At 51.7% G+C, this 23,062-nt stretch overlaps 3 protein-coding genes across 5 annotated transcripts; all 3 read left to right on the forward strand.

Moving 5' to 3' along the window:
* Nucleotides 1–1,352: 1,352 nt before the first annotated feature.
* MT3 (metallothionein 3) lies at nucleotides 1,353–2,578 on the forward strand (the record flags this gene model as incomplete). The annotated part of the gene is made up of 3 exons (XM_082862782.1): nucleotides 1,353–1,383; nucleotides 1,556–1,621; nucleotides 2,472–2,578. The coding sequence occupies 3 exons, from the start codon at nucleotides 1,353–1,355 to the stop codon at nucleotides 2,576–2,578; spliced, it is 204 nt and encodes a 67-aa protein (XP_082718908.1).
* Nucleotides 2,579–9,661: 7,083 nt separating this feature from the next.
* Nucleotides 9,662–16,733, forward strand: LOC309976924 (metallothionein-1E). Of its 3 annotated transcripts, none has more exons than XM_082862774.1 (3): nucleotides 9,662–9,801; nucleotides 10,097–10,162; nucleotides 16,540–16,733. In XM_082862774.1, the coding sequence occupies exons 1-3, from the start codon at nucleotides 9,774–9,776 to the stop codon at nucleotides 16,629–16,631; spliced, it is 186 nt and encodes a 61-aa protein (XP_082718900.1). In that variant the 5' UTR covers nucleotides 9,662–9,773; the 3' UTR covers nucleotides 16,632–16,733. The 3 variants fall into 3 exon arrangements, with proteins under 3 accessions (XP_082718900.1, XP_082718899.1, XP_082718901.1); XM_082862773.1 differs by lacking the exon at nucleotides 16,540–16,733 and adding an exon at nucleotides 10,379–10,583; XM_082862775.1 differs by lacking the exons at nucleotides 9,662–9,801; nucleotides 10,097–10,162 and adding exons at nucleotides 15,399–15,512; nucleotides 16,124–16,189.
* Nucleotides 16,734–19,577: 2,844 nt separating this feature from the next.
* Nucleotides 19,578–21,337, forward strand: LOC309976925 (metallothionein-1E-like). The gene is made up of 3 exons (XM_082862776.1): nucleotides 19,578–19,691; nucleotides 20,397–20,462; nucleotides 21,173–21,337. Exons 1-3 carry the CDS (start codon nucleotides 19,664–19,666, stop codon nucleotides 21,262–21,264), a joined length of 186 nt encoding a protein of 61 aa, XP_082718902.1. The 5' UTR covers nucleotides 19,578–19,663; the 3' UTR covers nucleotides 21,265–21,337.
* The last annotated feature ends 1,725 nt before the right edge of the window (nucleotides 21,338–23,062 follow it).

Below are 23,062 nucleotides of genomic sequence, written 5' to 3' on the forward strand. Positions count from 1 at the left end.
TTCCAACCAAATGCCGGATGCTAACCTCTCCCACCTTCACCTTTCAAATATTTTATTGCAGGAGTCCTGGGATCATTTTTTTTTTTTCACTGTCTCTAGATGAGCCTTGCCCCTGTGAAGCCCAATACAACCATGAGAAAGGTACTTGCACTACAAGCAGGAAAAGTGAAGCTTCCCCATGGGGGTCGCCATGTGACTGCCCTGTCTGAAATGCCATTAGCAATCCTTTCTCCTGCTTCTTTAACCCTTGACCAGTTGTCTAATGCTGTCCTTTGTTCCTCTGTTTCCTGGGGACTAAGTGTCTTGATTTGCTGAGTGAGGACACAGACTTATTAGCAAAGGACATGAACTGTTCTGTGTCCAGCTTCTGCAGCTGCCGGCCACATCACTTCAATTTCTGCCTCTGTGGTCACGTCGTCTCCTCCTCTTCGATTCTCTGTGGATCTTCTAAGGATGCTCATCGCTGGATTTAGGGCCTATCTGGATAATCCAGGATGATCTCACCTTAAGATCCTTAATTTAATTGCATCTGCCAAGTCCCCTTTTCCAAATAAAGTAATAGTCGCAGATCCCAGGATTTGACATGGATAGCTCTTGAGGGGCTATTTTTCAGCCTACCACAAGTACAAGGGACTCAGAAACCCAGCAGAAGGAACAGATGAAAGGAGATCCGCTTCCCTTTGAATCTGAAATGCAGCCACCTGGCACCGCTACCCTTCCTCTGTCCCCAAACTCCCACTAGTCACCCCAGACCTGCCCTCTAGGCCTCCCAGAGCAGGCCTCTCCCGAAGCCAGTTTGCGAGGGCCCTTCCGGTGGTGTTCTCTCCCCATGAGACACACAGGGAACGGAGTCCTAAAGCAGCATGGTGGCTCAGCAGCCCACTTGGATGAGGAATCCTAGAATAAGGGATAAGGGGGGTGGAACGGATAAGCGGCAGGGAAGGGCTGGGGAATAACAAAGCCTTTTTCTCTCCCTCCGCTTTCAGAGGCGGGAAGTGTGCACTGTCTGCGGGTAGGCATTTGCAGGCAGGCAGGCAGGCGGGGCAGTGGCCCCCCCCTGCACACGGTGGGAAGTGGCTGGCTGCGCGCACCCGGCTGTGCGCGAGGCAGCGGGGGTGGGGGTGGGGGGCAGCGCCCGAACGTGCACACGGCGGGGCAGGGGGGAACGGCTGCCGCAGTGCGCGCTTCCGCCCAAGCTGGTGCTCCCAGGAGAAGAGGAGGCGCGCGCGCCTGGAGCGCTGTGCCTACGCGCCCCCGCCTGGGGCTATAAAAGCCTAGCCACCTGCTGCCGCTAGTGCGTCCAATTGCCCGAGAAGCCAACTCAACCTCCTCCGGCGGCAGCTCCTCTCGACATGGATCCTGAGACCTGCCCCTGCCCTACTGGTGAGCCCCCGCCCCATCCTGCGGCACAGCGCGCCCCTTTACTTGCAAAGAACCCCGTGCCCTACGCCTTTGCTCAAGGACATTTGGGGAAAGGGAGTCATTTCCCCCAAGGGGCCTGGCCCCACCCCAAGTGTTACCACTTTAACCCTTCCTGTGGTACCTCCCTCTCTAGGCGGCTCCTGCACCTGCGCTGACTCCTGCAAGTGTGAGGGATGCAAATGCACCTCCTGCAAGAAGAGTGAGTGTGGGGACCCCTCTGCCCTTCCCCTCCCTGCTGTGCTCCCCAGAGCACAAGGCCTGTCCACGCAATACAGAGCGACCCCTAGGCCCCCTGTTACATTGCTTTGACGTAACAACCACGCGGGAGGCCTTAAGACTCAGTTGCAGGGGCCCCTCCCTCAGTGATTGTTACCTTAGGCCCTACGGTGGCAAGATGTTTTTGTAAATTCCCGGAAGAGTCTAATGGGCAGTTGGGATTGAGAACTGCTATCCTGGTCCAATTCCTCCCCTCAAAACCTCCAGTGCCTGGGGAGCCATTAGTGAGGCTGGGGGTTAGCTCTGGAGTTGGGGTCCCTTGGGCTCTCTCAGGCCTTTGTGGATCCCCTCGATTTTACCTCCCCTGAATCTCCCCAAAGCAGTTGAACACGCAGGGGGAGAAGGAGGTGGGGGGAAGGCGCCCTTCTTCTTTGCGTGTTAGACTAGGTGTGGAGCACCCCCACCCCAGGCCCTGGCCATGAATCTCCTGGACTCCCTACACCTGTACCATCTCTGCTCCTGCAGCTTTATCCTTCAAGGCCATTTACCCTGGATGTTTTCTCCTGCAGGCTTACAACTCCCCAGCGTGGGCCTAATACCCCCATCCTGGGGAGTCCTGTGCTCACAGAAGGGGCTGTGGGCTAGTTACTAGGTACCCCTCTCCCAGGGTAGCCCAGAGCATAGCTGACACAACAGAGATGCTGAGTCAACCCAGGTGTGAGACTAGGAAGGGGGCAGTGACCTCTGGCATCCCTCCTTTTCCCCCTCCCTCTTGATGGGGACCGATGGGGGAGGCGAGGCCATCAGACTGGGTGCCCCCATTTTATCTGCAGGCTGCTGCTCCTGCTGCCCCGCAGAGTGTGAGAAATGCGCCAAGGATTGTGTGTGTAAAGGCGGAGAGGGCGCCGAAGCTGAGGAGAAGTGCAGCTGCTGCCAGTGAGGACGTGCCCCGTGCGAAACGTGTGTAAATAGTGCTGGGTGGCCCAGCGCCACCTGTCCCCGTGGTGAGGCTCGGCAGCGTGTCCCCTTCCCCTGCTAGCCACTGGCAAGTGACAATAAATCCTATGAATGACATAAAGCAAGGACTGGTCTCTTCTTAAAGGGGCAGGACATGGAGGGTAGAAGGAGCCTCATCTGAGGGGACAGCTCAGTTGAAATATAAAATCCTGAGATTGGCCACTGGTCTTTCTGGGACTCGGATGGAACTTCGGGGGCTGAGGACATCCTCCCGCACCTTCATATGCCACTTGACCCTCTTGCCAAGTCAAGCTTAACTCTGGGGAAAGAGGGGAGACCAGACCCATATGGGTCTGTCTCTTTCTCCTGCCTCTCAGCCTCACTCTCTGCATCTGTACAATGGGGTTGGGGGAAGTTAAAACCAGCCCCCAGCCCCAAAGGCCTGCAGTTTCTGAAATTTTCTAGCTGCTCCTGCAAAGCTGCCTGTTTTCAGGGTCATTAGAGGAGAGGCCAGGAGGCCTGGGGCCTGTCTTGGGAAACCGTTCAGCTGCGTTTCCAAGGTCACCGCCCTGAGCAGCCTGTCTCCCCGAACAGATCGAACAGATCGTTCAGCTCCTTTTCAAACCTTCTCATTTGGTAGTTTGTGTCCAGCTCCTTCCCTCTTCAAGGGGAAGTAGGGTAATGAGTGCTTCAATCCACAGTAGTTGTGGTACAGTCCTTGATAAAAGGGAACACGCAGATTCTACCTGGGTTGAATGGAAAAGAAAAATAGAATTCTGGCAGAGAAAAGTTTCCCAGTTAAGAGAACACAGTGCTGCAAACATGTCAGTTTTCCTCCAAGTTGCTTTATCAGGACAGTCCATTCAAAAGCCCACCAGGATTTTGTTTTTTAACCCAACAGGCTGAGTTTCAAAAAACAGTGCCAGAAAAGCCAAGCCAGTGTTGGAAAGGAACAACAAAAAAGGCTTGTTCTAACCGCATACCAGTACTTGTTCTAAAGCTCTAGGAAGTGGTGTCGGCTCAGGAATAGATCAGTTGGACAGAGAGGATAGTTCAAAAATAGACCCCAGTGCAGCTGCAAGTAAGAGACATGAAATCATCAGCGAAAGGATACACTAGTTGGTGAAAAGTGCTGAAACAATGGGCTACCCCTTTGCATATCAGATAAAAAATAATTTCCAATTGACTTAAACACCCAGGAGCAAAATCAAAGCTGTAAGAGAATTTGGAAGAGGAAAATAGGTGAATGCTTATTACTTTGGGGTAGAGATACCTCTTTTAACTAAGACACCAAAAAGATTGATAAATGTGAGATTATCTTGTACAAAGTTCTCTTAAGTACATTATCTTACGTGATCCTTACAACTCTAGAAGAATGGTATGATTAGTAAACCCATTTTACAGATGGGGCAATAGGGCTTAGGGTAATCTGCATGCAGTCTACTGAAAGATAAACTGAGGCATATTAAAATGTTTTAAGAGTTGATTTGAGCAAATATCTATTCAAATCGGGCAGCATCCAATGGAGCAGATAGAAAGGAACTCAGAGGAGCTGCACAGAATGAAAGACTTTTATAGCTAGTAGGGAACAAGGAAGTCATAACAGGCAAAAAAGCAGGTTGGTTATTGCAGTTACTTTCCTTCAAGGGATGGCAGGGGCCTCTCAGGCAGATTACCTAACTAGTGCTGATCAGGTGATTCCTGATTGGTTAAAGATTTCTGGGCGGGCCAAAGTCCCTGGTGACATGGGGCTTAGCATAAGCAACTCCATTTTGAGCCTGCTGTCTTGTGCTTAACAGGCAACAAAGCTAGAATGTGGTAGAGCCAGGATTTGAACCCAGGCTGTCTGACTAAAGTCTAGGCTCTTAAACCTAACCACGCTTGTCTTCTCTGTTTGTTTCTGGCTTGCCTTGTGTTACAAAAAGCATCAAAACAAAGCTAAATTACCTCACACCCATTAGGATAGTGCCTGTCCCTTTGGGCTGCTGTAACAAAATACCAGAGATTGGGCAGCTTATAAACAACAGAAATTTATTTCTCACAGTTTGAGAGACTAGACGTCTGAGTTTAGGGTGCCAGCATGGTTGGGTGAAGCCCCTTTTCTGGGTCAGAGACTTCTCATTGCATCCTCACATGGTGGAAAGGACTAGGGGCTCTGTGGGGTTTCTTTTATAAAAGCACTAATCCCATTCATGAGAGCTCTACCCTCATGACCTAAGCACCTCTCAAAGGCCCCAAAGGACACAAATATTCAGACCGTAGCAGATGACCAGTATCAGGAAGACAAAAATAACAAAAAAAAAGTGTTGGCAAGGATGTGGAGAAATTGGAACTTTTGTGCACTATTGGAGGAAATGTAAAATGGTGGTTCCTCCAAACATTAAAAGTAGAATTACCTTATGATCCAGCAATTCCACTTCTGGGTATATACCCAAAAGAATTGAAAGCAGGGTCTTGAAGAGAAACTTGGAGGGTATTTTAGCAGTAGTTACTCAAATTTAAAACATACATACCTTCAACCCAGGAAGTTCACTGTCCCATCGTTGGTATCAGCAGAAGCCTCAAAACAAGCTAAATATCCTTCAGGAGTGAAGTATAAAAATGGTCATAATGAACAGCTGATAAAAACACACCTGCAATGGAAAGACCACCGCATCTTACCATTCAGTGGGGGAAAAAACCCAAGGTATATATATAGTATAATGCTAATCACATTAAAAGGGAAATTTATATATGTGTGTATGTGTGTGTGTGTGTGTGTGTGTGTGTGTGTGGGCAAGGGTGTCTTTGATGAACGTGTGCATGATGGTGGTGACAGAGGTGCTCAGGGCATCGTGATTTGGAAGGAGATCTTGCAGAGGTAGGCTAGTTCATCACCTCCACAATGTTGATGATCTTCTCACAATAAATATATCTATTCTTTCTATCCCATCATCTAATGCCAGAATCCACCAGCCTCTGTTCCTATTGCCATGGTGACAGGAAACTATCTCCCAAGGCAGTCCCTTCCAGTCGTCACCAGCTCTAATTGCAAGAAAGGCCTTTCCCACCCAGAGCAGAATCTTTATTCCTGGTACTGCCCTTGGGACCACAGAGCACAAGTCTATTCTCTTCTTTTCAGCATGGCATAAACATGTAGTCGTGGCATCAGAAAGTCCTGGGTTCAAATCCCCACACTGCCACTTACAGCTGTGTGACCCTGAACAGGCCATGTAGCTCTTCAGTGCCTCATCTGTAAAACTGAGATACTAACAGCATCTGCCTTGTAGGACTGTGCCGAGGTCTAAGTGAAATACACTCAGAACGTCCTGATGCCTAGTACGTGCTCAATATTATGCCCTATGGCAGATGAGAGATAATTGCAAACATGTTGACTCCTTCCATCAAGACCTGGGGTCTTCATCCTTTCCCCACGAATCTGGGCAGGCTCTGTGGCTTCTTGACCAATCAAAAGTGGTGAAAGTGACCTGTGCTAGTTTCAGGGCCCAGGGCTTAAGAGACACAGCTACCACTCCTGTCTCTTGGGACTCTCACCCTTGGCGCCCTGCGCCAAATGTAAGGAATCTAATTACCCTGAGGCCACCATGCTGAAGAGGCCACAGGAGGGAGCTCTGGTCTTTAGTTCCAGCTGAGCTCAGCCATCCAGCCACGCCTGCTAGGGTGCCAGACACGTGAGTGAAACTGTCTTAGATCATCCAGACCAGCCCATCCACCAACTGAATGCCACCAAGTGACCTCAGACAGTGATACATGAAACAAAAGAATCACCCAAATGAGTGCTTCTCAAATTCCTGACCCACAAAACCAGGAGCGACAATAAACTGGTTGTTGTTTAAACTGCAGTTTTGGGAGATTTGTTGCATGGCTACAGGAGCAACCACTGTCCACATATCCGAAGGTAACTGTTTTCTTGCAGATTGAGCCTGCCCACCCCTCTCAGTTGTTGCTCACATGATGGGGTTTTGAGTCTTAGGACTATTGTGATCAACTGTCTTCTGGACTGTTGAAGCCCAATAATGAACACAGCCCTCAGGGTGGTCTGCCCAACTGTGCCAGCTAAGAATCTATCCAGAATGATTTAAACAAAAAAGGAAATTTTGGACTCACAGTGGCTTCAGGCTTGGCTGGATCCAGGTGCTCCAATGATATTGTCAGGCTCCATTTCCTTTACAATAAATTTATTCTCAGGCTCTTTCTCATGGAGACAAAGGCTCTAGAAACTCAGCTTCACACGCTTTCAGGTTGAAGTCTAGATGGAAAGAGTATCTGTCATTCTCCTAGCATTTCCAGGAGGAGTTCCATTGATTCTCTCTGGTTCATGGCTAGGTGACCCAATCAGAGCCAATCACTATGTCCAGGAAGATGGAATTTCCTGGGAGCCCACGAATGGGGCCTACTCCATCCATCTACCTTAGTCCACGTGGATTAGGAGTAGGGAAGAGTGATTCTACAAAGGAAACCTAAGGGTACTGTCACAGGGTAAGGATGAATGGATGACTCAGCAGCAGAACTAAAAATACCCCCATTAGCAGTTAAAAAGAGACGAAAAGTCACCTCCCTCATTCTGGATGGCATACTTCTATTAATGCAGACTAGGGCCACATCATTGCCTCATACTGATAGCTCACACCACACTTGTAGAGGGGTGTTTTTCCTCATCTTATGCTGCTTGGCTTCATTTTCCTCACTTCCTACCACATGAGGACTGCAGGCATTAGAAAGGCCTCACTCTCCACCTCTGTCCCGCAAGGCTTACATGGGTACAGAGATAAGCAAAACTGGGCCTGGGCTGCCCTTCACCTTTGCCGATTGGTCCTCCCTCTCCTCTCAGAGTCAAAATGACTTAAGGGAGACAGCTTAGACCTGAAAACAAATTTTACTGCCAACACAGATGGCCCAAACCCAGGGCTTGATTCAATACTTTACAGGGCAAAAATAAGCGTTATTGTCTCCTCAGTGAGTTGGACTGTTCCCCCTGAGTGGACAAGGGACCATCTGGTTTATAAGAAACCAGGAATTTTGCATACAATGCGGGTGCGTATGTAACAACAATAGCAAAATCTGCCCACCATCCAAAGAGCAGCCCTCCCATGCTCTCAGTCCACGGGGCTGCCAGACACAGCGAGATTTCTGAGACCTTGGCTCTAACATCAGAGCGTGTTTGCATGTGACCCTCAAATTCTAGTACAATCTGATCATTTGACAAATGAATAAACTGATGCTCAGGGGAGCCCTGGCCCATAACAGCCCCAAGGTCGCTCAGCAAGTGAGTGGCAGAGTGACCATTAGAATTTAGTCCTTCTGACAGTTCAACTCTCCTGCCCTGCTTGGAGTTTCTGAGTGACCACACAGATCCCAGAGTGGTGAAAAACAAGTTTTTTACTTTCATTTTGTAATCGGCCCTAATGCCAGGAGGCAGGGCTGGGAAGGGAGGAAACATCAGGGGATTTACCCCTATTAATTGATTCGACAAATATTTATTAAGCGCCAACTGTAAACCTGGCCCTGGGCCGAGGGCTGGAAGCACATTTCAGGGGCAGTGAGCGCTCTTGGTGTTTTCAGTGGCAGGTAGCTGTGGAGGGACAAAGGTCACAGAATCACACACTTTCCTATGTATTACAGACATGGGCAGTGCCAGGAAGGAAAAGGACAAGCTGTTTACCAGCGCATTCCACAGGCATCCTGACCTAGCACAGGGGTCAGGATGGGCTCCCAGGAGAAAGTGACGTCTGAGCTGAGCTGTGAAGGCATTTCCACAGGACTTTACAGTAAATGCTGTGAGGACAGCCTGTCCTCCGCCCACCCCCTCACTAAACTCCCTACTGCAGCAACCAGCATTCCCTAAACCTGCCACCAACCTTCCAGTAACCTGCTCATCTGATTACACACTCTGGACAATCCCAGGATAACGATCTAAGATCCATTTCACAGCAGCCAGACATGTGCCAGCAGGGAAGCAGGATGTACCTCCCCAGAAAGGAATTTGGACCGCACTTCTACTCTTCCCCTCTGCATCCACTGGGGAAGAAAGTTCTTGTGAGGTTTTCCCTTCCAAATGTTCCATGGGAATGCCAACTTTCCACCCGGCTGCTTCTTCCACGGGCTGGAATACAACTCCTTCCTCTTCCCGCCTGGCGAAGACTTTCTCACCCTCAGGCCCAAGGCAATGGCCCACCTGACTGGCCCACCTCCTCTCAGGCTGGACTGGGTCTCCCCTCTGTTCCCCCTGCCTCCATCCTAGCCATGACCCTGGTATTACTTTTCCCCACGCACCCATGAGGCTGCCCCGATGACTATGAGTTTCCTGGGTACAAGGCTTATGGCTTCTTGATCTTTATTCTCCCCTGTGGGTGATGTCTACCCTTAGAGTGCCTTCAGCATCTGCTGGGCCCACTGATTCTAACCAGGCTCTGCCACTCACTAGCTCTGTGACCTTGGGCAAGTTACTTAACTTCTCTGGGCCTCCATACTCTAAAATGGGAATGATGACTAGTCCTTACCTCACAGGGTTGTTAGAGGATTAAATGAGAGCTCGCACATAACACGCTTACACTTTCCCTATCGCATGCTAAAGCACTCGATATACAGTATATGTCATCAATAACCAGCCCACGGGTTCAATATGATGCTACACAATTTTTAAGCCTTGACGGGTGCAAAGAGTTTTTTTTTAATCTGTCCTGACTTCCCACTGGTTTTCCCCCGGAGCAGGATCCGCAAGACCCACTCTCTTAACTACTCAGGTTCAAGCACAGGGTACGGTTCGCGGTGGGGAGGGTTGGGGTGGGGCGTGCTGGGGTAGGGGGAAGGCGGTGGCGGGAACTGCGCACACAGCGAAGCGCAGGGGTCAGGGTGCTCCGCGCACAGCCCAGCACAGCCCTGCATGCGGGGTCCGCGCTCTGCACCCGGCCCTCCCTCGCCGAGGCGCACCTAGGGCGGCTACTGAGAACTGGTGCCGGGTGGTCCGTGTGCACAGCTCGGGGCGCCGCGCGGGCCGCCAGTGACTCAGCGCGGGGCGTGTGCAGGCGGCGCCCGCCCCGGAGGGCTTTTGCACTCGCCCCGGCTCCTTCCCGCTATAAAGGCAGCCCACAGCGCCCTCCGCTCCAGCACGCCCCCTCGACTTCCTTGCCATACTTCGTGACGCAGTCTCCGGACCCCAGCCTCCGCTTCGTCTCGCCATGGATCCCAACTGCTCCTGCACCGCGGGTAAGGAGATCTGGTTCGGGATTGGGTGTCAATTGTAGAACTAGAGAAGCAATTTCTGACCCGTCACTCACTTTCCGGGCACAAATTGCCCCTTTCGAAAGCGTTTTGGTGTACCCGCCTCTATTCTAAGTTAAACTAGGAGATCCCGTTTGACCGATAAGGAGATCAGAGTTCGTGGCTTGCCCAGGTTCCCACGAGTTGGTTGTGGAACTGGGACTCAAACTCGGGCTCCTAGCACCCATGCCCGCGTTCGAGTCTCCGGGAACCGTTTTTATGTCGGCCGTTCTCTTTGTAGGCGGATCCTGCGCGTGTCCCGGCTCCTGCAAATGCAAAGACTGCAAATGCACCTCCTGCAAGAAGAGTAAGTGGAATTTTCTCTACATCTACCCCTAACGCGCCCATCCCTCCGCCAGGCCCGCCCCTTACGCCTCCAGCCCTCTACACCACGGAGGGAATTTAAATAGGGCAGTAGGTACCCCTTCCCTAGGGACGGTGGCGCCTCCACTGGAGAGGACGGGAAGTCTTATTAATCCTCTGTTCCAAGCGCTCATCTCTGCCGCCTCCTTCCCTTCCCCAGGCTGCTGCTCCTGCTGCCCTCCGGGCTGCGCCAAGTGTGCCCAGGGCTGCATCTGCAAAGGGACCTCAGACAAGTGCAGCTGCTGTGCCTGATGTCGCGGAGAGCCTGCCCCGGGTGTAAATAGAGCAACCAGGACAAACCTACATTCCTCTTTTTTTTTTTGTCCTATAAAATACAAGAATGATAATAAAAGTCGTTGGCTTTATTCTGGCTGTTTTCCTTAACTTGACCAGAGCTGGGGTGAGGGACTGAACTAGCAGTACACAGACTTGGTTTCTGGACCAAAATGTTAGCCCTTAACAAACCCAGTGCCTTGTTCAAGCCACATTACCCCACTGGGCTTCATCTTTTGTAAAATGGAAGAGCCTTAGGCCAGATGCTATAAGGACACTGGGCACATACAGGGTCCCCTCTGTTTTCAAGTCAAGGGTTGGTGGCACAGAAACTTCTCAGTCCAGAATCCTCATTCTCCATGGTTTCCCTGTTCGACTGCAGTTCCTCGCTGGATTTTAGTCTTCAGTGACTAAAGGGGTGGAAAACTCCCTCACCTGCTTGAATCTAAATGGGGTGTCTAAAAAATCCCCGTGGTGAAGGAACAGATTTCATTTCCCATCCATTGCAGACCTAAACCTTGGTAAAAAACAGAAACAAAAAAATATATATAAATGCCACAGAACAATACAAAGCCCATGTTTTCAGATTCCACACACGTAATTTCAGTCAATATATGAAAAACAAACAAAATCAGAGATTTAAAAACGTTGCACACGTGTTCATCGAAGGTGTCCATTGAGCACCGTTGCAATCTGTCCTTCCAAAATTCAGCCCTTGGCTACTTGAAAGCCGCAAAATAACTAGGGCTGTGGAGGGAATTACACAGTCATTTCCCATGAAGAGGGCGTGTGCCTGAGAACTGGTTCCAGATGGACTGTTTCACGTCTGCCCATGCTGGGTGATGGCAGATTCTGCAGTCTGGAGGGTATGGTGGTGTTCATTAGGCAGGAGTGAGGTGCCCTGTGACTTGTAACTAATGCCAGCAGTTAGTCCCCCTGGCTGTTTGTGGAGGGAATGGCTATTTGATGTAAAATAAAAGAGAAAGACAAGTCACGTGGCCCAAGAGTCAAGACCATGCTTGCCCACAGGTGCCCCGTGTGAAGAGGGGGTTTCAGAAACCAGCCTGTGCTGAGTGCATGGGCGTCTCCGTTCACAGCCTGTTTTGCCACAGGTGGTATGGCCTGGGCATGTTACTCAACATCTGAGTCTCTATTTTCCCATTTGTGAAAAAGAGATGATATCTCTATGTGGGGATTAAATGATAGTGTCCTGGCTTAATAAACAGTGGCCGTTATGATCATTATGTCCACACTGACATTCATGAAGAGAGAATCCTTTTAGCTCCCAACAAGCTCTTGGGGAAAAGCTCACTGGTTTAGAAGCATTATTCTGGGTTGGAGGTTAAGGATGGGATTGGAAATTTGCTGATCCGGTGCCAAAGGGAGTATGGATGACCTCCAAAGAGACTCCCAGGACAAGATGCTGCCACAGCATTTGCACAGACTCAGAAGCCATTCCCATGCTTCATGTCGTTTGATCTGCACAGGAACCAGTGAGAGAGTGAATGTGCAGGGGCTGGAGTGATTGTGCTGATTCCAGAGAGGTTAAGCAACCTGTCCAAGGTCACACAGCTCAGAGGGCAGAGGTCTGAACCTACACTACAGCTGACCTCATGCCCTGGCCACAGCTGGCAGATAATGATGTCACTGAATGCTAAATCCTGCCTCTCACTATTCAGAGTTAGAAGGACCTCTCGAAATGGACAGATTGTGCTCCTGGCTTGACACATGGAAAACTGAATTCCAGAGAGGTCACAGAACTATACAGACTGCCTGCTCAGTGCTCTTCCCATTGCTGCCCCTGTGCCAGCTTTCAACATCCTCATCTGTCATATGAAGTCCTGGTGTAAGATCGTGGGTGAGGGCATGATGCTGCAGTCCGCCTGCATGAGTGCCAATCTCACCTGCATCACTTACAGCCACGGGACATAATCTCTCTGTGGCTCAGTCTCCTCCACTTTTTGTTTTGTTTTGTTTTTGTTTGTTTTTTTTTTTGCGGTACGCGGGCCTCTCGCTGCTGCGGCCTCTCCCGCTGCGGAGCACAGGCTCCGGACGCGCAGGCTCAGCGGCCATGGCTCACGGGCCCAGCCGTTCCGCGGCATGTGGGATCCTCCCGGACCGGGGCACGAACCCGTGTCCCCTGCATCGGCAGGCAGACTCCCAACCACTGCGCCACCAGGGAAGCCCGGTCTCCCCCACTTTTAAAGGGGCAAAATAAAAGCATATGATTCAGAAGATTAAAGAACTAGTTCATGTGAAGAATTTAGTATGGTGCTTGGCACGTGGTGAGTGGCCTACAATGTTAGCCATTTATTATTATTATTAACATAGGGGGTATTTATTTACCTCTAGACACAGAAGCAGTGGTGGTGTGCCTAGCTGTGTGTCCTATGTTGTCCTCATCAACTGAACAGCACTGGGGATTTATAACCCTGAGCACAACAGTCTGTGCCCTTTGCTACCACTTGCACCAGTATTTTACTTAACATTTTTCCTTTAATGACTTATATGTTTTAAAATATATTTGTATTGGCATTCTCCAGAGAAACAGAACCAGCAGGATGTAGGTAGGTAGGTAGATAGAGAGATAGATAAAGAGAGTGAGAGATTTATTTTAAGAAATTGACTCATGCAACTGTGGAAGCTGGCACAACTGAAGTTTATAGGGCTAGCCAGCAGCCTGGAAATTCCAGTAGGAGTTGATGTTGGTTGCAATCTTGAGCCCAATTCCCTCCTCTTCAAGAGACCTCAGTTTTTCTCTAAGGCCTTCACTGACTGGATGAGGCCTTCCACATTATGAAGGGTAATCTGCTTTTCTCAAAGTCTACTGATTTAAATGTTAATCACATCTGAAAAATACCTTCACAGCAACATCAGGCTAGCGTGTGACCAAGGATTGGGCATGACAGCCTAAAACACGTGGGTACATAAAACTAACCGTTATAGACCACCACTTATCAAACTAGCACCCACACAACTTCGTAAACCACACTTAATCTCCCAACAAAGACAATAACAAGGTCATACTTCTGCCTAACATGACACAACTATCCTACCTACAACTGAAAATGTATAACACCATCCCCAGAGGAGGATGCAAAGTCCTTGGGTGATGGTCACTTTTGTACGTGATATCACGTAACAAATACTGTGATGCTAACAACACGTAAACACTACAATGTAAAGTCAATACCTTCTATGTTATATGAGAAGGGGATAAAAGAGGGAAGAAAACAAAGATATTTGCCATATATATATAAACATATTTATAACAAAATAATGAAGCAGTACTCCTAACAATTACAGTTGTCATTTCTGTTTCTGGAACTGGTCATGTGGTTATAGCTGACATTTATAAGCATCTTCTTACACTACCTATTCTGTATCCCCTTTGCTCCCTGCAAGCATCTCAGTTGGTCATGGTTCTTTACGATGCTGGGGTGACGCAAACGTTCATTTTTGAAGGGTCTGAGCCTTTATCAGTCCTGCCTTGATCGGGTTGTTATAGTAGTTTTTCACTGACTTTAATCACAGAGCAGGGTAGTACTAAGAGATGCCCTAAGGGATCTTCTCTATTCCATAGGCTTTTTTACAGCCATTGCAGAGTCTTAACCAATAAGCCTAGAGTAGTTGCTACTTCTTGCAACTAGCTCCGAGCAGCATAATATCATCAGTGTAATGGACCAGTATGATGTCTTGCAGAAGGAAAAGGCAATCTAGGTCCTTGAAAACAAAATCATGATATGGGCCTGGAGAGTTGATAAGCTTGAGGCTTATCTCTGTTTAAAAGATTTCAAGCAGTACACTGATGTTGAAGATACATCAAAGGAAAACTTCGGGCCAAAGGAAAACTTTATCTTTGAACTTCTTCCCTTGGGAAGCTGACTGGATTCAGACCCGGTGGCACTACTTCCCAGCTCTGTGACCCTGGGCAAGTTATTTAACATCCTTGTGACTTACCTTTCCCACCAGCCAAATGGGCTCATAAATAACAGTATTCCTCTTTTTGAGTCTTTGTGAGGGTTGAAAGATAAACAATTAACCAGGTGGGACACACACACAATGCTGTCTAATGGTCAGTAATATTGAAAGGGAAACAATTATTTTTCTTGATATGCAGATGCCAGATCTGCCTATCACCTAAAATGACCCCTCCCCTGGGGGCATCCCACTTTCTGAACAACTTCCCTGGAGTGAGGTGGGCTGGCTAGGCTGTGGAGAGTCTCTGGAGAGTTTTGTGCAAAGGATCCAGACATATGTGCCCATACATCCTTTCAAACTTAGAGAGTGGAGGAAAGATGGAGCAGACAGAGGCCAGCGTCCGCCTTGAAACTGAGACAGAAAAATAGGGCCTAAGTCCCTCTGGGCACAGGGAAAGGAAAAGTACTGGGAGGCAAACGTCACATCCGCAGCTGGGACGCTGCACACAACTCCCTCGGCTCTTTCCACCGCCCGTGAGCACATGCGGGGGGGGGGGGGGGGCTGGGAGGGGGAGGGGGAGGAGGGCCGGGCGCGGCGCACACGGGTTCCGGAAAGGACGAACTTGAGCACCAAGGCAATGGGGCCTGGGGTGGCAAAGAGAGGGGGGGCTGGGTTCCTGGAAGATCCCAGAACAAAGGTGACTGCCTACCTTGGGAAAATTGGGAAGGGGCGGGCAGGGAAGCTGGGAAACCGAGAGCCGCCCAGCACACCGTCCCTCCGCGAGTTCTAGCGCCAAAGGGGCGGCCGCAGCGCTGCACACCGACCCAATCCTTGCTCACGGAACCCTGCGCTCGGCCCGCCCGGCTGCGCACAGCCGGAACGGGGGCTGCCGGCTGCACAGGCGCAGATCCGCGCGCCGCGTGCAAGGCGGGGGCGGGGCCTCTGCGCCCGGGCCGCCTCCTCTGGGTATAAACTGAACCCGCCGGCTGCTAGATTCCAACACGCCCCCAACCGGCCCAAGACCCTCTTCTTCGCCACTTGCTTTGGACCCCTGGCCTCACCTCGCCTCCAAATGGACCCCAACTGCTCCTGCCCCACTGGTGAGGAACCCCTGGCTCTGGAACTTAGGATGCCCCTTCCCCAATACCAAGAAGCATCCCTGGGTTTGGAGGAGGGAGGAACATTTTGAGCTTGAGCTGAAGTAGGCGTCTGTAGTTAACCCGGCACGTGCTTTCTCCCTGGACAAGCGCCTTCATCCCCCATTAGAGTGTTTCCATCCAACTGGGGCTTCCATTTCAGAGGCGAGAGGCCTGAGGCTCAAGGCTGTTCTGCGCCACATCATCCAGGTGTCAGGGGGCTTCTGCGTCGGCCGCAGTGCTCTGTCCAGGCCTCTGCATTCCCTGTGCCGGGTGCGAGGGGACATTGCCTGTTATGGGCTCAGACAAAAGGTCCTGGTCACCAGACCCAGGCATCCTGAATGGGCTCTGGAGCCTGGGACCATACCTGTGGGGTAAATACAAGGCAGTACACAGCCCTTTGCATAGAAGGGCACAGAAGGAGGGGTGAGACTTCTGTCTGTTCTATGCTGGACAGGAGTCCCTAGCACTGGGCCCTGCACCCAGGAAGAGGTTGCAGGGAGGGATTACTGACCATCTGCTGTACCTCCTGCATCCCCCTCCCTGCTCACTGCTGGCCTTTCCCTTCCTGGCAGGCGGCTCCTGCAGCTGCGCTGGCTCCTGCACCTGCAAAGCCTGCAGATGCACCTCCTGCAAGAAGAGTGAGTGTAGGGCTTTCTCTGGGAACCTGGGGGCTGCAGCTACGGTGAGGGAGGGAACCCAGAGCGGGCTCTGAGTGTATGGCTCTGGCGGGGGGGCTGGTCTTCCTTTGCCCTTCGGAACCTGTCACTGCTGCTTCTGACTTTCTGCCTGTCCTGGGCTTAGATGGGGCAGGGCAGCCACTTCGTAGTGGAAGCCAAGCCCCAAGGTCCTCCCAACTGTCTTGGAACAGAGCATGTTTTTCTGTACTCGGGGTCCTTTGGATCTGAGGGCTTGTGGCAGGGCTGCTGGTGGGCAAGGAGGAGCCTGGGAAAGTCATCGCTGACATCTGCTTTCGCCCCTCTCTCCCCAGGCTGCTGCTCCTGCTGCCCCGTGGGCTGTGCCAAGTGTGCCCAGGGCTGCGTCTGCAAAGGGGCCTCGGACAAGTGCAGCTGCTGTGCCTGATGTCACGGAGAGCCTGCCCCGGGTGTAAATGGAGGAACACGGGCCGACCTGCGTTTTTATACCGCTCTGACTTGATTGCTACATTCCCTTTCCTATGAAATATGTAAGTAGTAATAAAAGTTGTTGACACTATTCCGACTCGCCTTTCTTTTCTGTGCATTGGGAATAAGGGCTTTTGTGCCATCCAGGGCTGGTGTAGGAGACTGGGTGAGAAGTGCAGAGACTTGGGTACTGGAACAAAATGTGAGTCCCTAACAAACTGAGTGCCTAAGACAAGACACACTCCCTCACTGGGTTCATCTGCGTAACACGGAACAGCATTAGACCAGATGCTCTAAGGGTGTCGAGCAGATACAAGGTCCCCTCCATTCTCATGGCAAGGGTTGGTGGCTTCTCAATGCCTCATTTCCCATCCTCTGATTTCCCTGGCTAACTTCACTTCCTCATAGATTTTACGCTTGATAGACTCTAAAGAAGTTGGAATCACACCTCCAGTTACCTGGAAGTCTCAAACTCCCTGCACTGAAAGACGTGTGAATTTTCTAGCTGTGGTTTTTATTTTCCAACTTCACAAACCTAAACTGTGGTAAAATAAAATTAAGTGAACTACTAAGAAAAATTTAAAAGGATACAAAACCCAATTTTTGATTCAATAAATTTGAATAAATATATGAAGAACAGAGTAATACAGGAAAAATTTAAAAAGTAAAAACATGTTTGTTCACTTGAAACTAACACAATACTGTAAATCAGCTATACTTCAATTATTAAAAAAACCCACATGTGTTCATCAAAGGAGTATGTTGAACGCTGAAAACACTTTCAAACACCCCACTGTGTGGACCACCCACACCTGGAGTAGCTCTTCCCCCCCATCCCCACAGGGAACATGTGTCTTGGCTGGCCCAGTGCCAGTGACAGGACACCTGCTACCCCTGAGAGCTCCCTGCAGTGAGTTGGCTCTGAATCTTTGGAAGTTCCTTAAGGTCAGGCTGAACTCTACCTTCAAAATCCAGCCCTTGGTTACTTGAAACCAGCAAACTGACTAGGAATTTGCAGGTAATACCCAGCCATTTCCCAACAAGAGGCAGAGTACCTGGAAACTGGTTCCAGATGAAGGACTTCACGTCTGCCTGTGCAGGGTAGCGTCAGATTCTGCACAAAGTTGTGGTGGTATTTATTAGGAAGGAGTGAGGCGCTGAGTGACTTGTAAATAATGGCAATAGCTAGTCCTCCTGACAACTTTTGGATGGATTTGCTGTTTGATGTAAAGTCAAAGAGAAAGAGGAGTCACGTGGCCCAAGTGTCAGGCCCACACTCACCCACAGGTGTCCTGTGTGCAGAGGGGATTTCAGGAGCCAGCCTGTGCTGGGTGCATGGGTGCTGGTGTCAGGCAGTCTTGGTTCACAGACCACAGTGGCACTTACCAGCTGCATATCCTAAATGAGTCGCTCAACCTCTCTAAGTCTCCATTTCCTATAAAAAGGAGATTATATCCCTATGTGGTATTGAGAGTGGCCTAGCTCCTCACTAGGGCTTAATAAACAGTGTCTATTATGATGCTTCTGTTCACAGTGACTTTACTGGGACAGAATCTTGTTTAATTCCAACAAGCTCTTGGGGAAAGGCTCATGGTTTTGCAAGCATTACTCCAGGCTGGAGGTTAAAGTTTGATTGCAAATTTACTGATCCACTGGCAGGGGGAGTGTGGATGCCCTGCAATAGCCCCCCTAGGATAAGATGCTGCCACACCATTTGGAGAAACACAAAATCAATGCCCACCCTTCATATCACTTGATCTACAATGAACCAGTAACAGAGTGAACCTGCAGGGGCTGGAATGATTGTGCCAGCTACCCAGTTTAAGCAACCTGCCTAAGGGCACACAGATCATATCCAGAGGTCTGAACCTATAGCAAGGCTGTCTCACCTCCTTGCCAAAGGTCGCTGATTATGAGGTCACTGAATGCTGAGTCCTGCCTACCATTATTCACAGCTGGAAGGGTCCTCTGAGACAGTCTAGCTGTGCTTCTGGCGGCAGAGATGGGAGACTGAAGTCCAGAGAGGTCACAGAGCTGTGCAGAGGGATCTGACTGCCTGCTCAGTGCTCTCCCCACTGCTGAACACTGAAAGGGAAATAACCACTTTTCATGCTTTGTTATTTAATGCCAGGTCTGCCCATCACTTACAATGATCTCTTCCATGGGGTGGGATCTCATGCTTTGGGAACCTCCATCCCGGAGCAGGGTGGACTGGCTAGGATCAGGAAAACCCCTGGCAAGTTCAGGCCAGGAGCATAGGGACAAATGTGCCCATCCATCCATTCAGTAGTGGAGAACAGAAGAAAGGATGGGAGGCAGAGGCCTGAGTTGGCCGTGGTGCTCTTTCGGAGAAACGTTAGAGAAACGCTGCCTAAGGACCATCGTGGGGACCAGGACAGGAAATGGTGGGGGAAGAGGGAGTCGGAGGATTGGTGGTGAAGGTCACATCCACCACCAGTCTCTGCACACAACTCCCAGGATCCTGCCACGCCTGGGACGTGAGCGCGAGACTAGGGTTGCACACGGGCTCCGGAAAGGGTGAACCTGAAGACAACAGCGCGGGGGCCGGGGGTGGGGAAGACAGCGAGACACAGAGGCTGGGTTGCTGGAAAATCCGGGAACAAGGTGGCTGCCGCCCTCGGGAAAATCGGGAGGAGCGGACAGGGAGGCTAGGACACCGCGTCCTTCCTGGCAAACAGTTCCTACACGCGAGCAGGCACCAAACTCGTCTCTCCGTGCGCAGAGCGGACCCATGCGCACTGGGAGAATCCTGCGCTCGGCCCCGAGTGTTGCTCACAGCCCGGCCCCGGGCGCTGCGGGCGGGCGGCGCTGACGCGGGGAGGGTGCAAGGAGGGGGTGGGACCTCTGCGCCCGGGCCGCCTCCTCTGGGAACAAACACTGCAAGCAGGCTCCTAGGCTCGACACGCCTTCCACCAGCTCAGGTGCCTCTTGGCCACTTGCTTTCGATACCCGGCCTCACGTCGGCTCCAAATGGACCCCAACTGTTCCTGCGCCACTGGTAACGAACCCCTGGCTCTGTGCCTTGGATGCCCGCTTCTCAGGCACAGGACAGAGTGGCCCTGGGGTTAGATGAGGAAGAATTTTGAATTTGAGCACAAGTGGACGCCCGCGGTTCACCCAGTGCTTTCTTCCTAGCCAGGGCAGCGACAGGATATTTTCAATCTATTTTTTTTTTTTTTCTTGGCCGTACCACTCGACTTGTCGGAGCTTAGTTCCCTGACCAGGGATTCAACCCAGACACTAGGAAGTGAGAGCGCTGACTCCTAACCACTAGACCACCAGAGATTTCCAGCCTCTATTTTTGAGAGTACAAAGGCTCAAGACTGTTTTTGTTGAGGTCACTAACCAGGTCAGGGGATTGCTAGATGCAGAGTTTGGAGGAGGCCACGGACCTGCCACGATTTGATGGGAGGAGGGGACGCTGCCTCTTTGGGGTTCAGGCCATGGGCCCCGGCCCCCGGCCCCAGTCGGCCTGGGCTGCGTCTGGAGCCCGGGACCTTCCCTGTGGAGTCCCATCAGGAGGGGACCTACTCTCCTTGGACCAGAAGAGAGGAGCTGGGGCTTCTCTATCCGCCCGAGTGGACACGAGCTCCCAGGGCTGGGTCCTGACAGAGGAGGAGGGCTCAGGGAGGCATTGCTGACTGTCTGCTGTAGCTCCTGCATCCCCGTCCCTGCTCACTGATGGCCTTTCCCTTCCCGGCAGGCGGCTCCTGCGGCTGCGCTGGCTCCTGCACCTGCAAAGCCTGCAGATGCACCTCCTGCAAGAAGAGTGAGTGTGCAGGGCCTTCTCTGGGAAGGCGGGGTCTGGGCTGAGTGCGAGGAGGGAGCCCAGAGCTCAGCAGGCAGGCAGGAGCAGGACAGTGACCAGACTTCCCGGCACCCCCCTCGCCAGGAAGGGATTCACAGTCAGAGCTGGAATCACCTTCGGCATGACCGAGACCCAGGCGCGCACTAGAGAACAGGGAGACTGAGGCCCAGACGGGTCACCGACAAACAACCTCAGACCTGTCACTAGAACTAGTCCTCCTGCCTCCTGAGTCACGCTTCCGAATCCTCTCAGGGACTGAAGCACTTTAGGGACCGGAACCAGCGGCCGTGCGTGGCTTCTCGGACCCGGTGCAGCCCCTTCCTGTCGAAGCAGCCCAGAGCTCCCCTATCCCGAGCGGGAGCTGCTCTGTGCGGGCTTTGCCTCCACTTTGATCCTGAGGACTTGGCTCACATCACTGGTGGTGCTGGGGGCTGGCTTTCTCTTGTCCCCAGAGGCCCTGCTCACTGTCTCTCCAAGGCGCTGTGCCCTGTCCTGGGCACAGATGGGCCGGGCAACCTGAACCTAGTGTCTGAGAGCAATGACCTCAGGACAGAGGACACCATCGTAAACTCAGGGTCTGGGCCCGAGGGCGGCTGGGGCCAGGCCTGCTGCTGGGAAGGGTGGTTCCGGACAACGCGTGGTCCGACTGCACGCTGCCCTTGCCTCCCCAGGCTGCTGCTCCTGCTGCCCCGTGGGCTGCGCCAAGTGTGCCCAGGGCTGCGTCTGCAAAGGGGCCTCGGACAAGTGCAGCTGCTGTGCCTGATGTCGCGGAGAGCCTGCCCCGGGTGTCCACAGAGCAACCAGGACAAACCTGCATTTTACCGTTTTTCATACAACCGGACGTGACCCTACATTCCTTTTTCTATGAAATCTGTGAGTTGTAATAAAAGCTGTTGACTTTATTCTGGCTCTGTCTTCCTTGGTCTGTCTTGGACAAAGAGACTCCGTGCCCATCGGGGCTGGCGTGGGGAACTGGACTGGACGTGCAGAGACCTCGGCTCTGGACCAAAGAGTACCCCCCACACCCCACACCCCCAAAACACACACACTGAGCGTCTTAGCCGCTTAGGTTCATTTGAGCTTCCGTTTCTCAGCTCCAAAGGATACCCTCGCCAGATGACATAGGGCATTGGACACGCAGAGGACACACTCCCTCTATTCCCCTTAGGAGTATGGATTGCAGAGAAAGTTGCCCATTTCTCATTTTCCTTCTCTGGGGGCCCCTGCCAAACTCAGCGCTCGGTGATGAGAGCCTGGAAAAGTACCCAGAGGGGATGGAATCCCACACGCCTCTCGAGTGACTTCTGCACGGGGCTTGCGTCTAAAACACCCTGGAAAGACCTCTTTGTATTTTCTGCCACAGTTTTCACCCTGGTCAGTAAAAAGGATCGCTAAGGAAACACGTCAAAGGACACGATATGTGACACCCAGTTTTCCCTTCAACACGTAAAACCACCTTCACACGTGGAGGAGCAATTCTGAAAACTGGACGCTCTCATATGCTGCACGTACGTTGAAAGTGTGCCCGAGTCCTGGGAACACTTCACAGATGCCCCACTGTGTGGACCACACACGCCTGGAGCAGCTCTGCCCCCTGCCTCCCCACAGGGAACATCAGTCTTGGCTTGCCCAGGGCTACGGACAGGACACTCGCCACCCGTGACAGCTCCCTGCGGGGGCTTGGCTCTGAATCTTCGCAAGTACCTCCCTAGGTCAGGCTGACATCTTCCCTTCCCTCAAAAACCAGCCCGTGGCTACCTGACACCCCGAAAGAAAGTGATTTGGATTTGGTGGGAATTTCCCAGCTGTTTCCCTGAGACCTGGTTTCAGAGGAAGGACTTCACGTGTTCCTCTGCAGAGTGATGGTGGTGCTGCAGTGCGTGGGGGGTGGGGGGGGGCCTGGTGGGGTTTATTAGCAACAAGTGTGTGCTGAGGGAACAGGTAGTATATTTCAGGTGCTGGGCCCCCTGGCGGTCTGGGGAGGGAACTCCTATTTGATGGGCACTCCGAGAGAAAGAGGAGACACGTGGCTCAGAAGTCAGGACCAAGATGGGCCACAGGTGCCCCGAGTGCACAGGGCATTTCGGGAGCCGGCCCGTGCTGCGTGCGTGGGCGTCGGCGTCAGGCACTCAGGTTCACAGCCACCGTGCCACTTCCTGACCTGGCAAGTCACTGATACTCTCTGAGATTTCATTTCCTCCTTTCGATACAAAAGAATAATTTCAATGAGGGGGAATAAGCGAGATAGTGGCCTGGCTCCCAGCTCGGGCTTCCCCCACGGTGTCCCGTACGATCGCTCTCTCCACACTGACATCTGTGCACAGAGAATCCTTGAGCTCCCGACAAGCTCCTGGAGAAAGGCTCCCTGGTTTGCAAGCAAGCTCATGGCGAGGGCAGAGATGGATAGGAACCTTGCTTATCCAGTGCCAGAGGGCGTGTGGATGTCCTCCAACAAGCCCCGTGGAACGAGTCACCGCCACAGCGTTTGGACAGACTCGGTGAACCTGCATGGTCTGGAGTGATGGTGCCAATTCCAGAGAGGTTAAGCAACCTACCCAAGG

The sequence above is a fragment of the Leucopleurus acutus genome, assembly GCF_964270905.1.
Source record: "Leucopleurus acutus genome assembly, chromosome: 20".
In the NCBI taxonomy this organism is placed as follows: domain Eukaryota; kingdom Metazoa; phylum Chordata; class Mammalia; order Artiodactyla; family Delphinidae; genus Leucopleurus; species Leucopleurus acutus.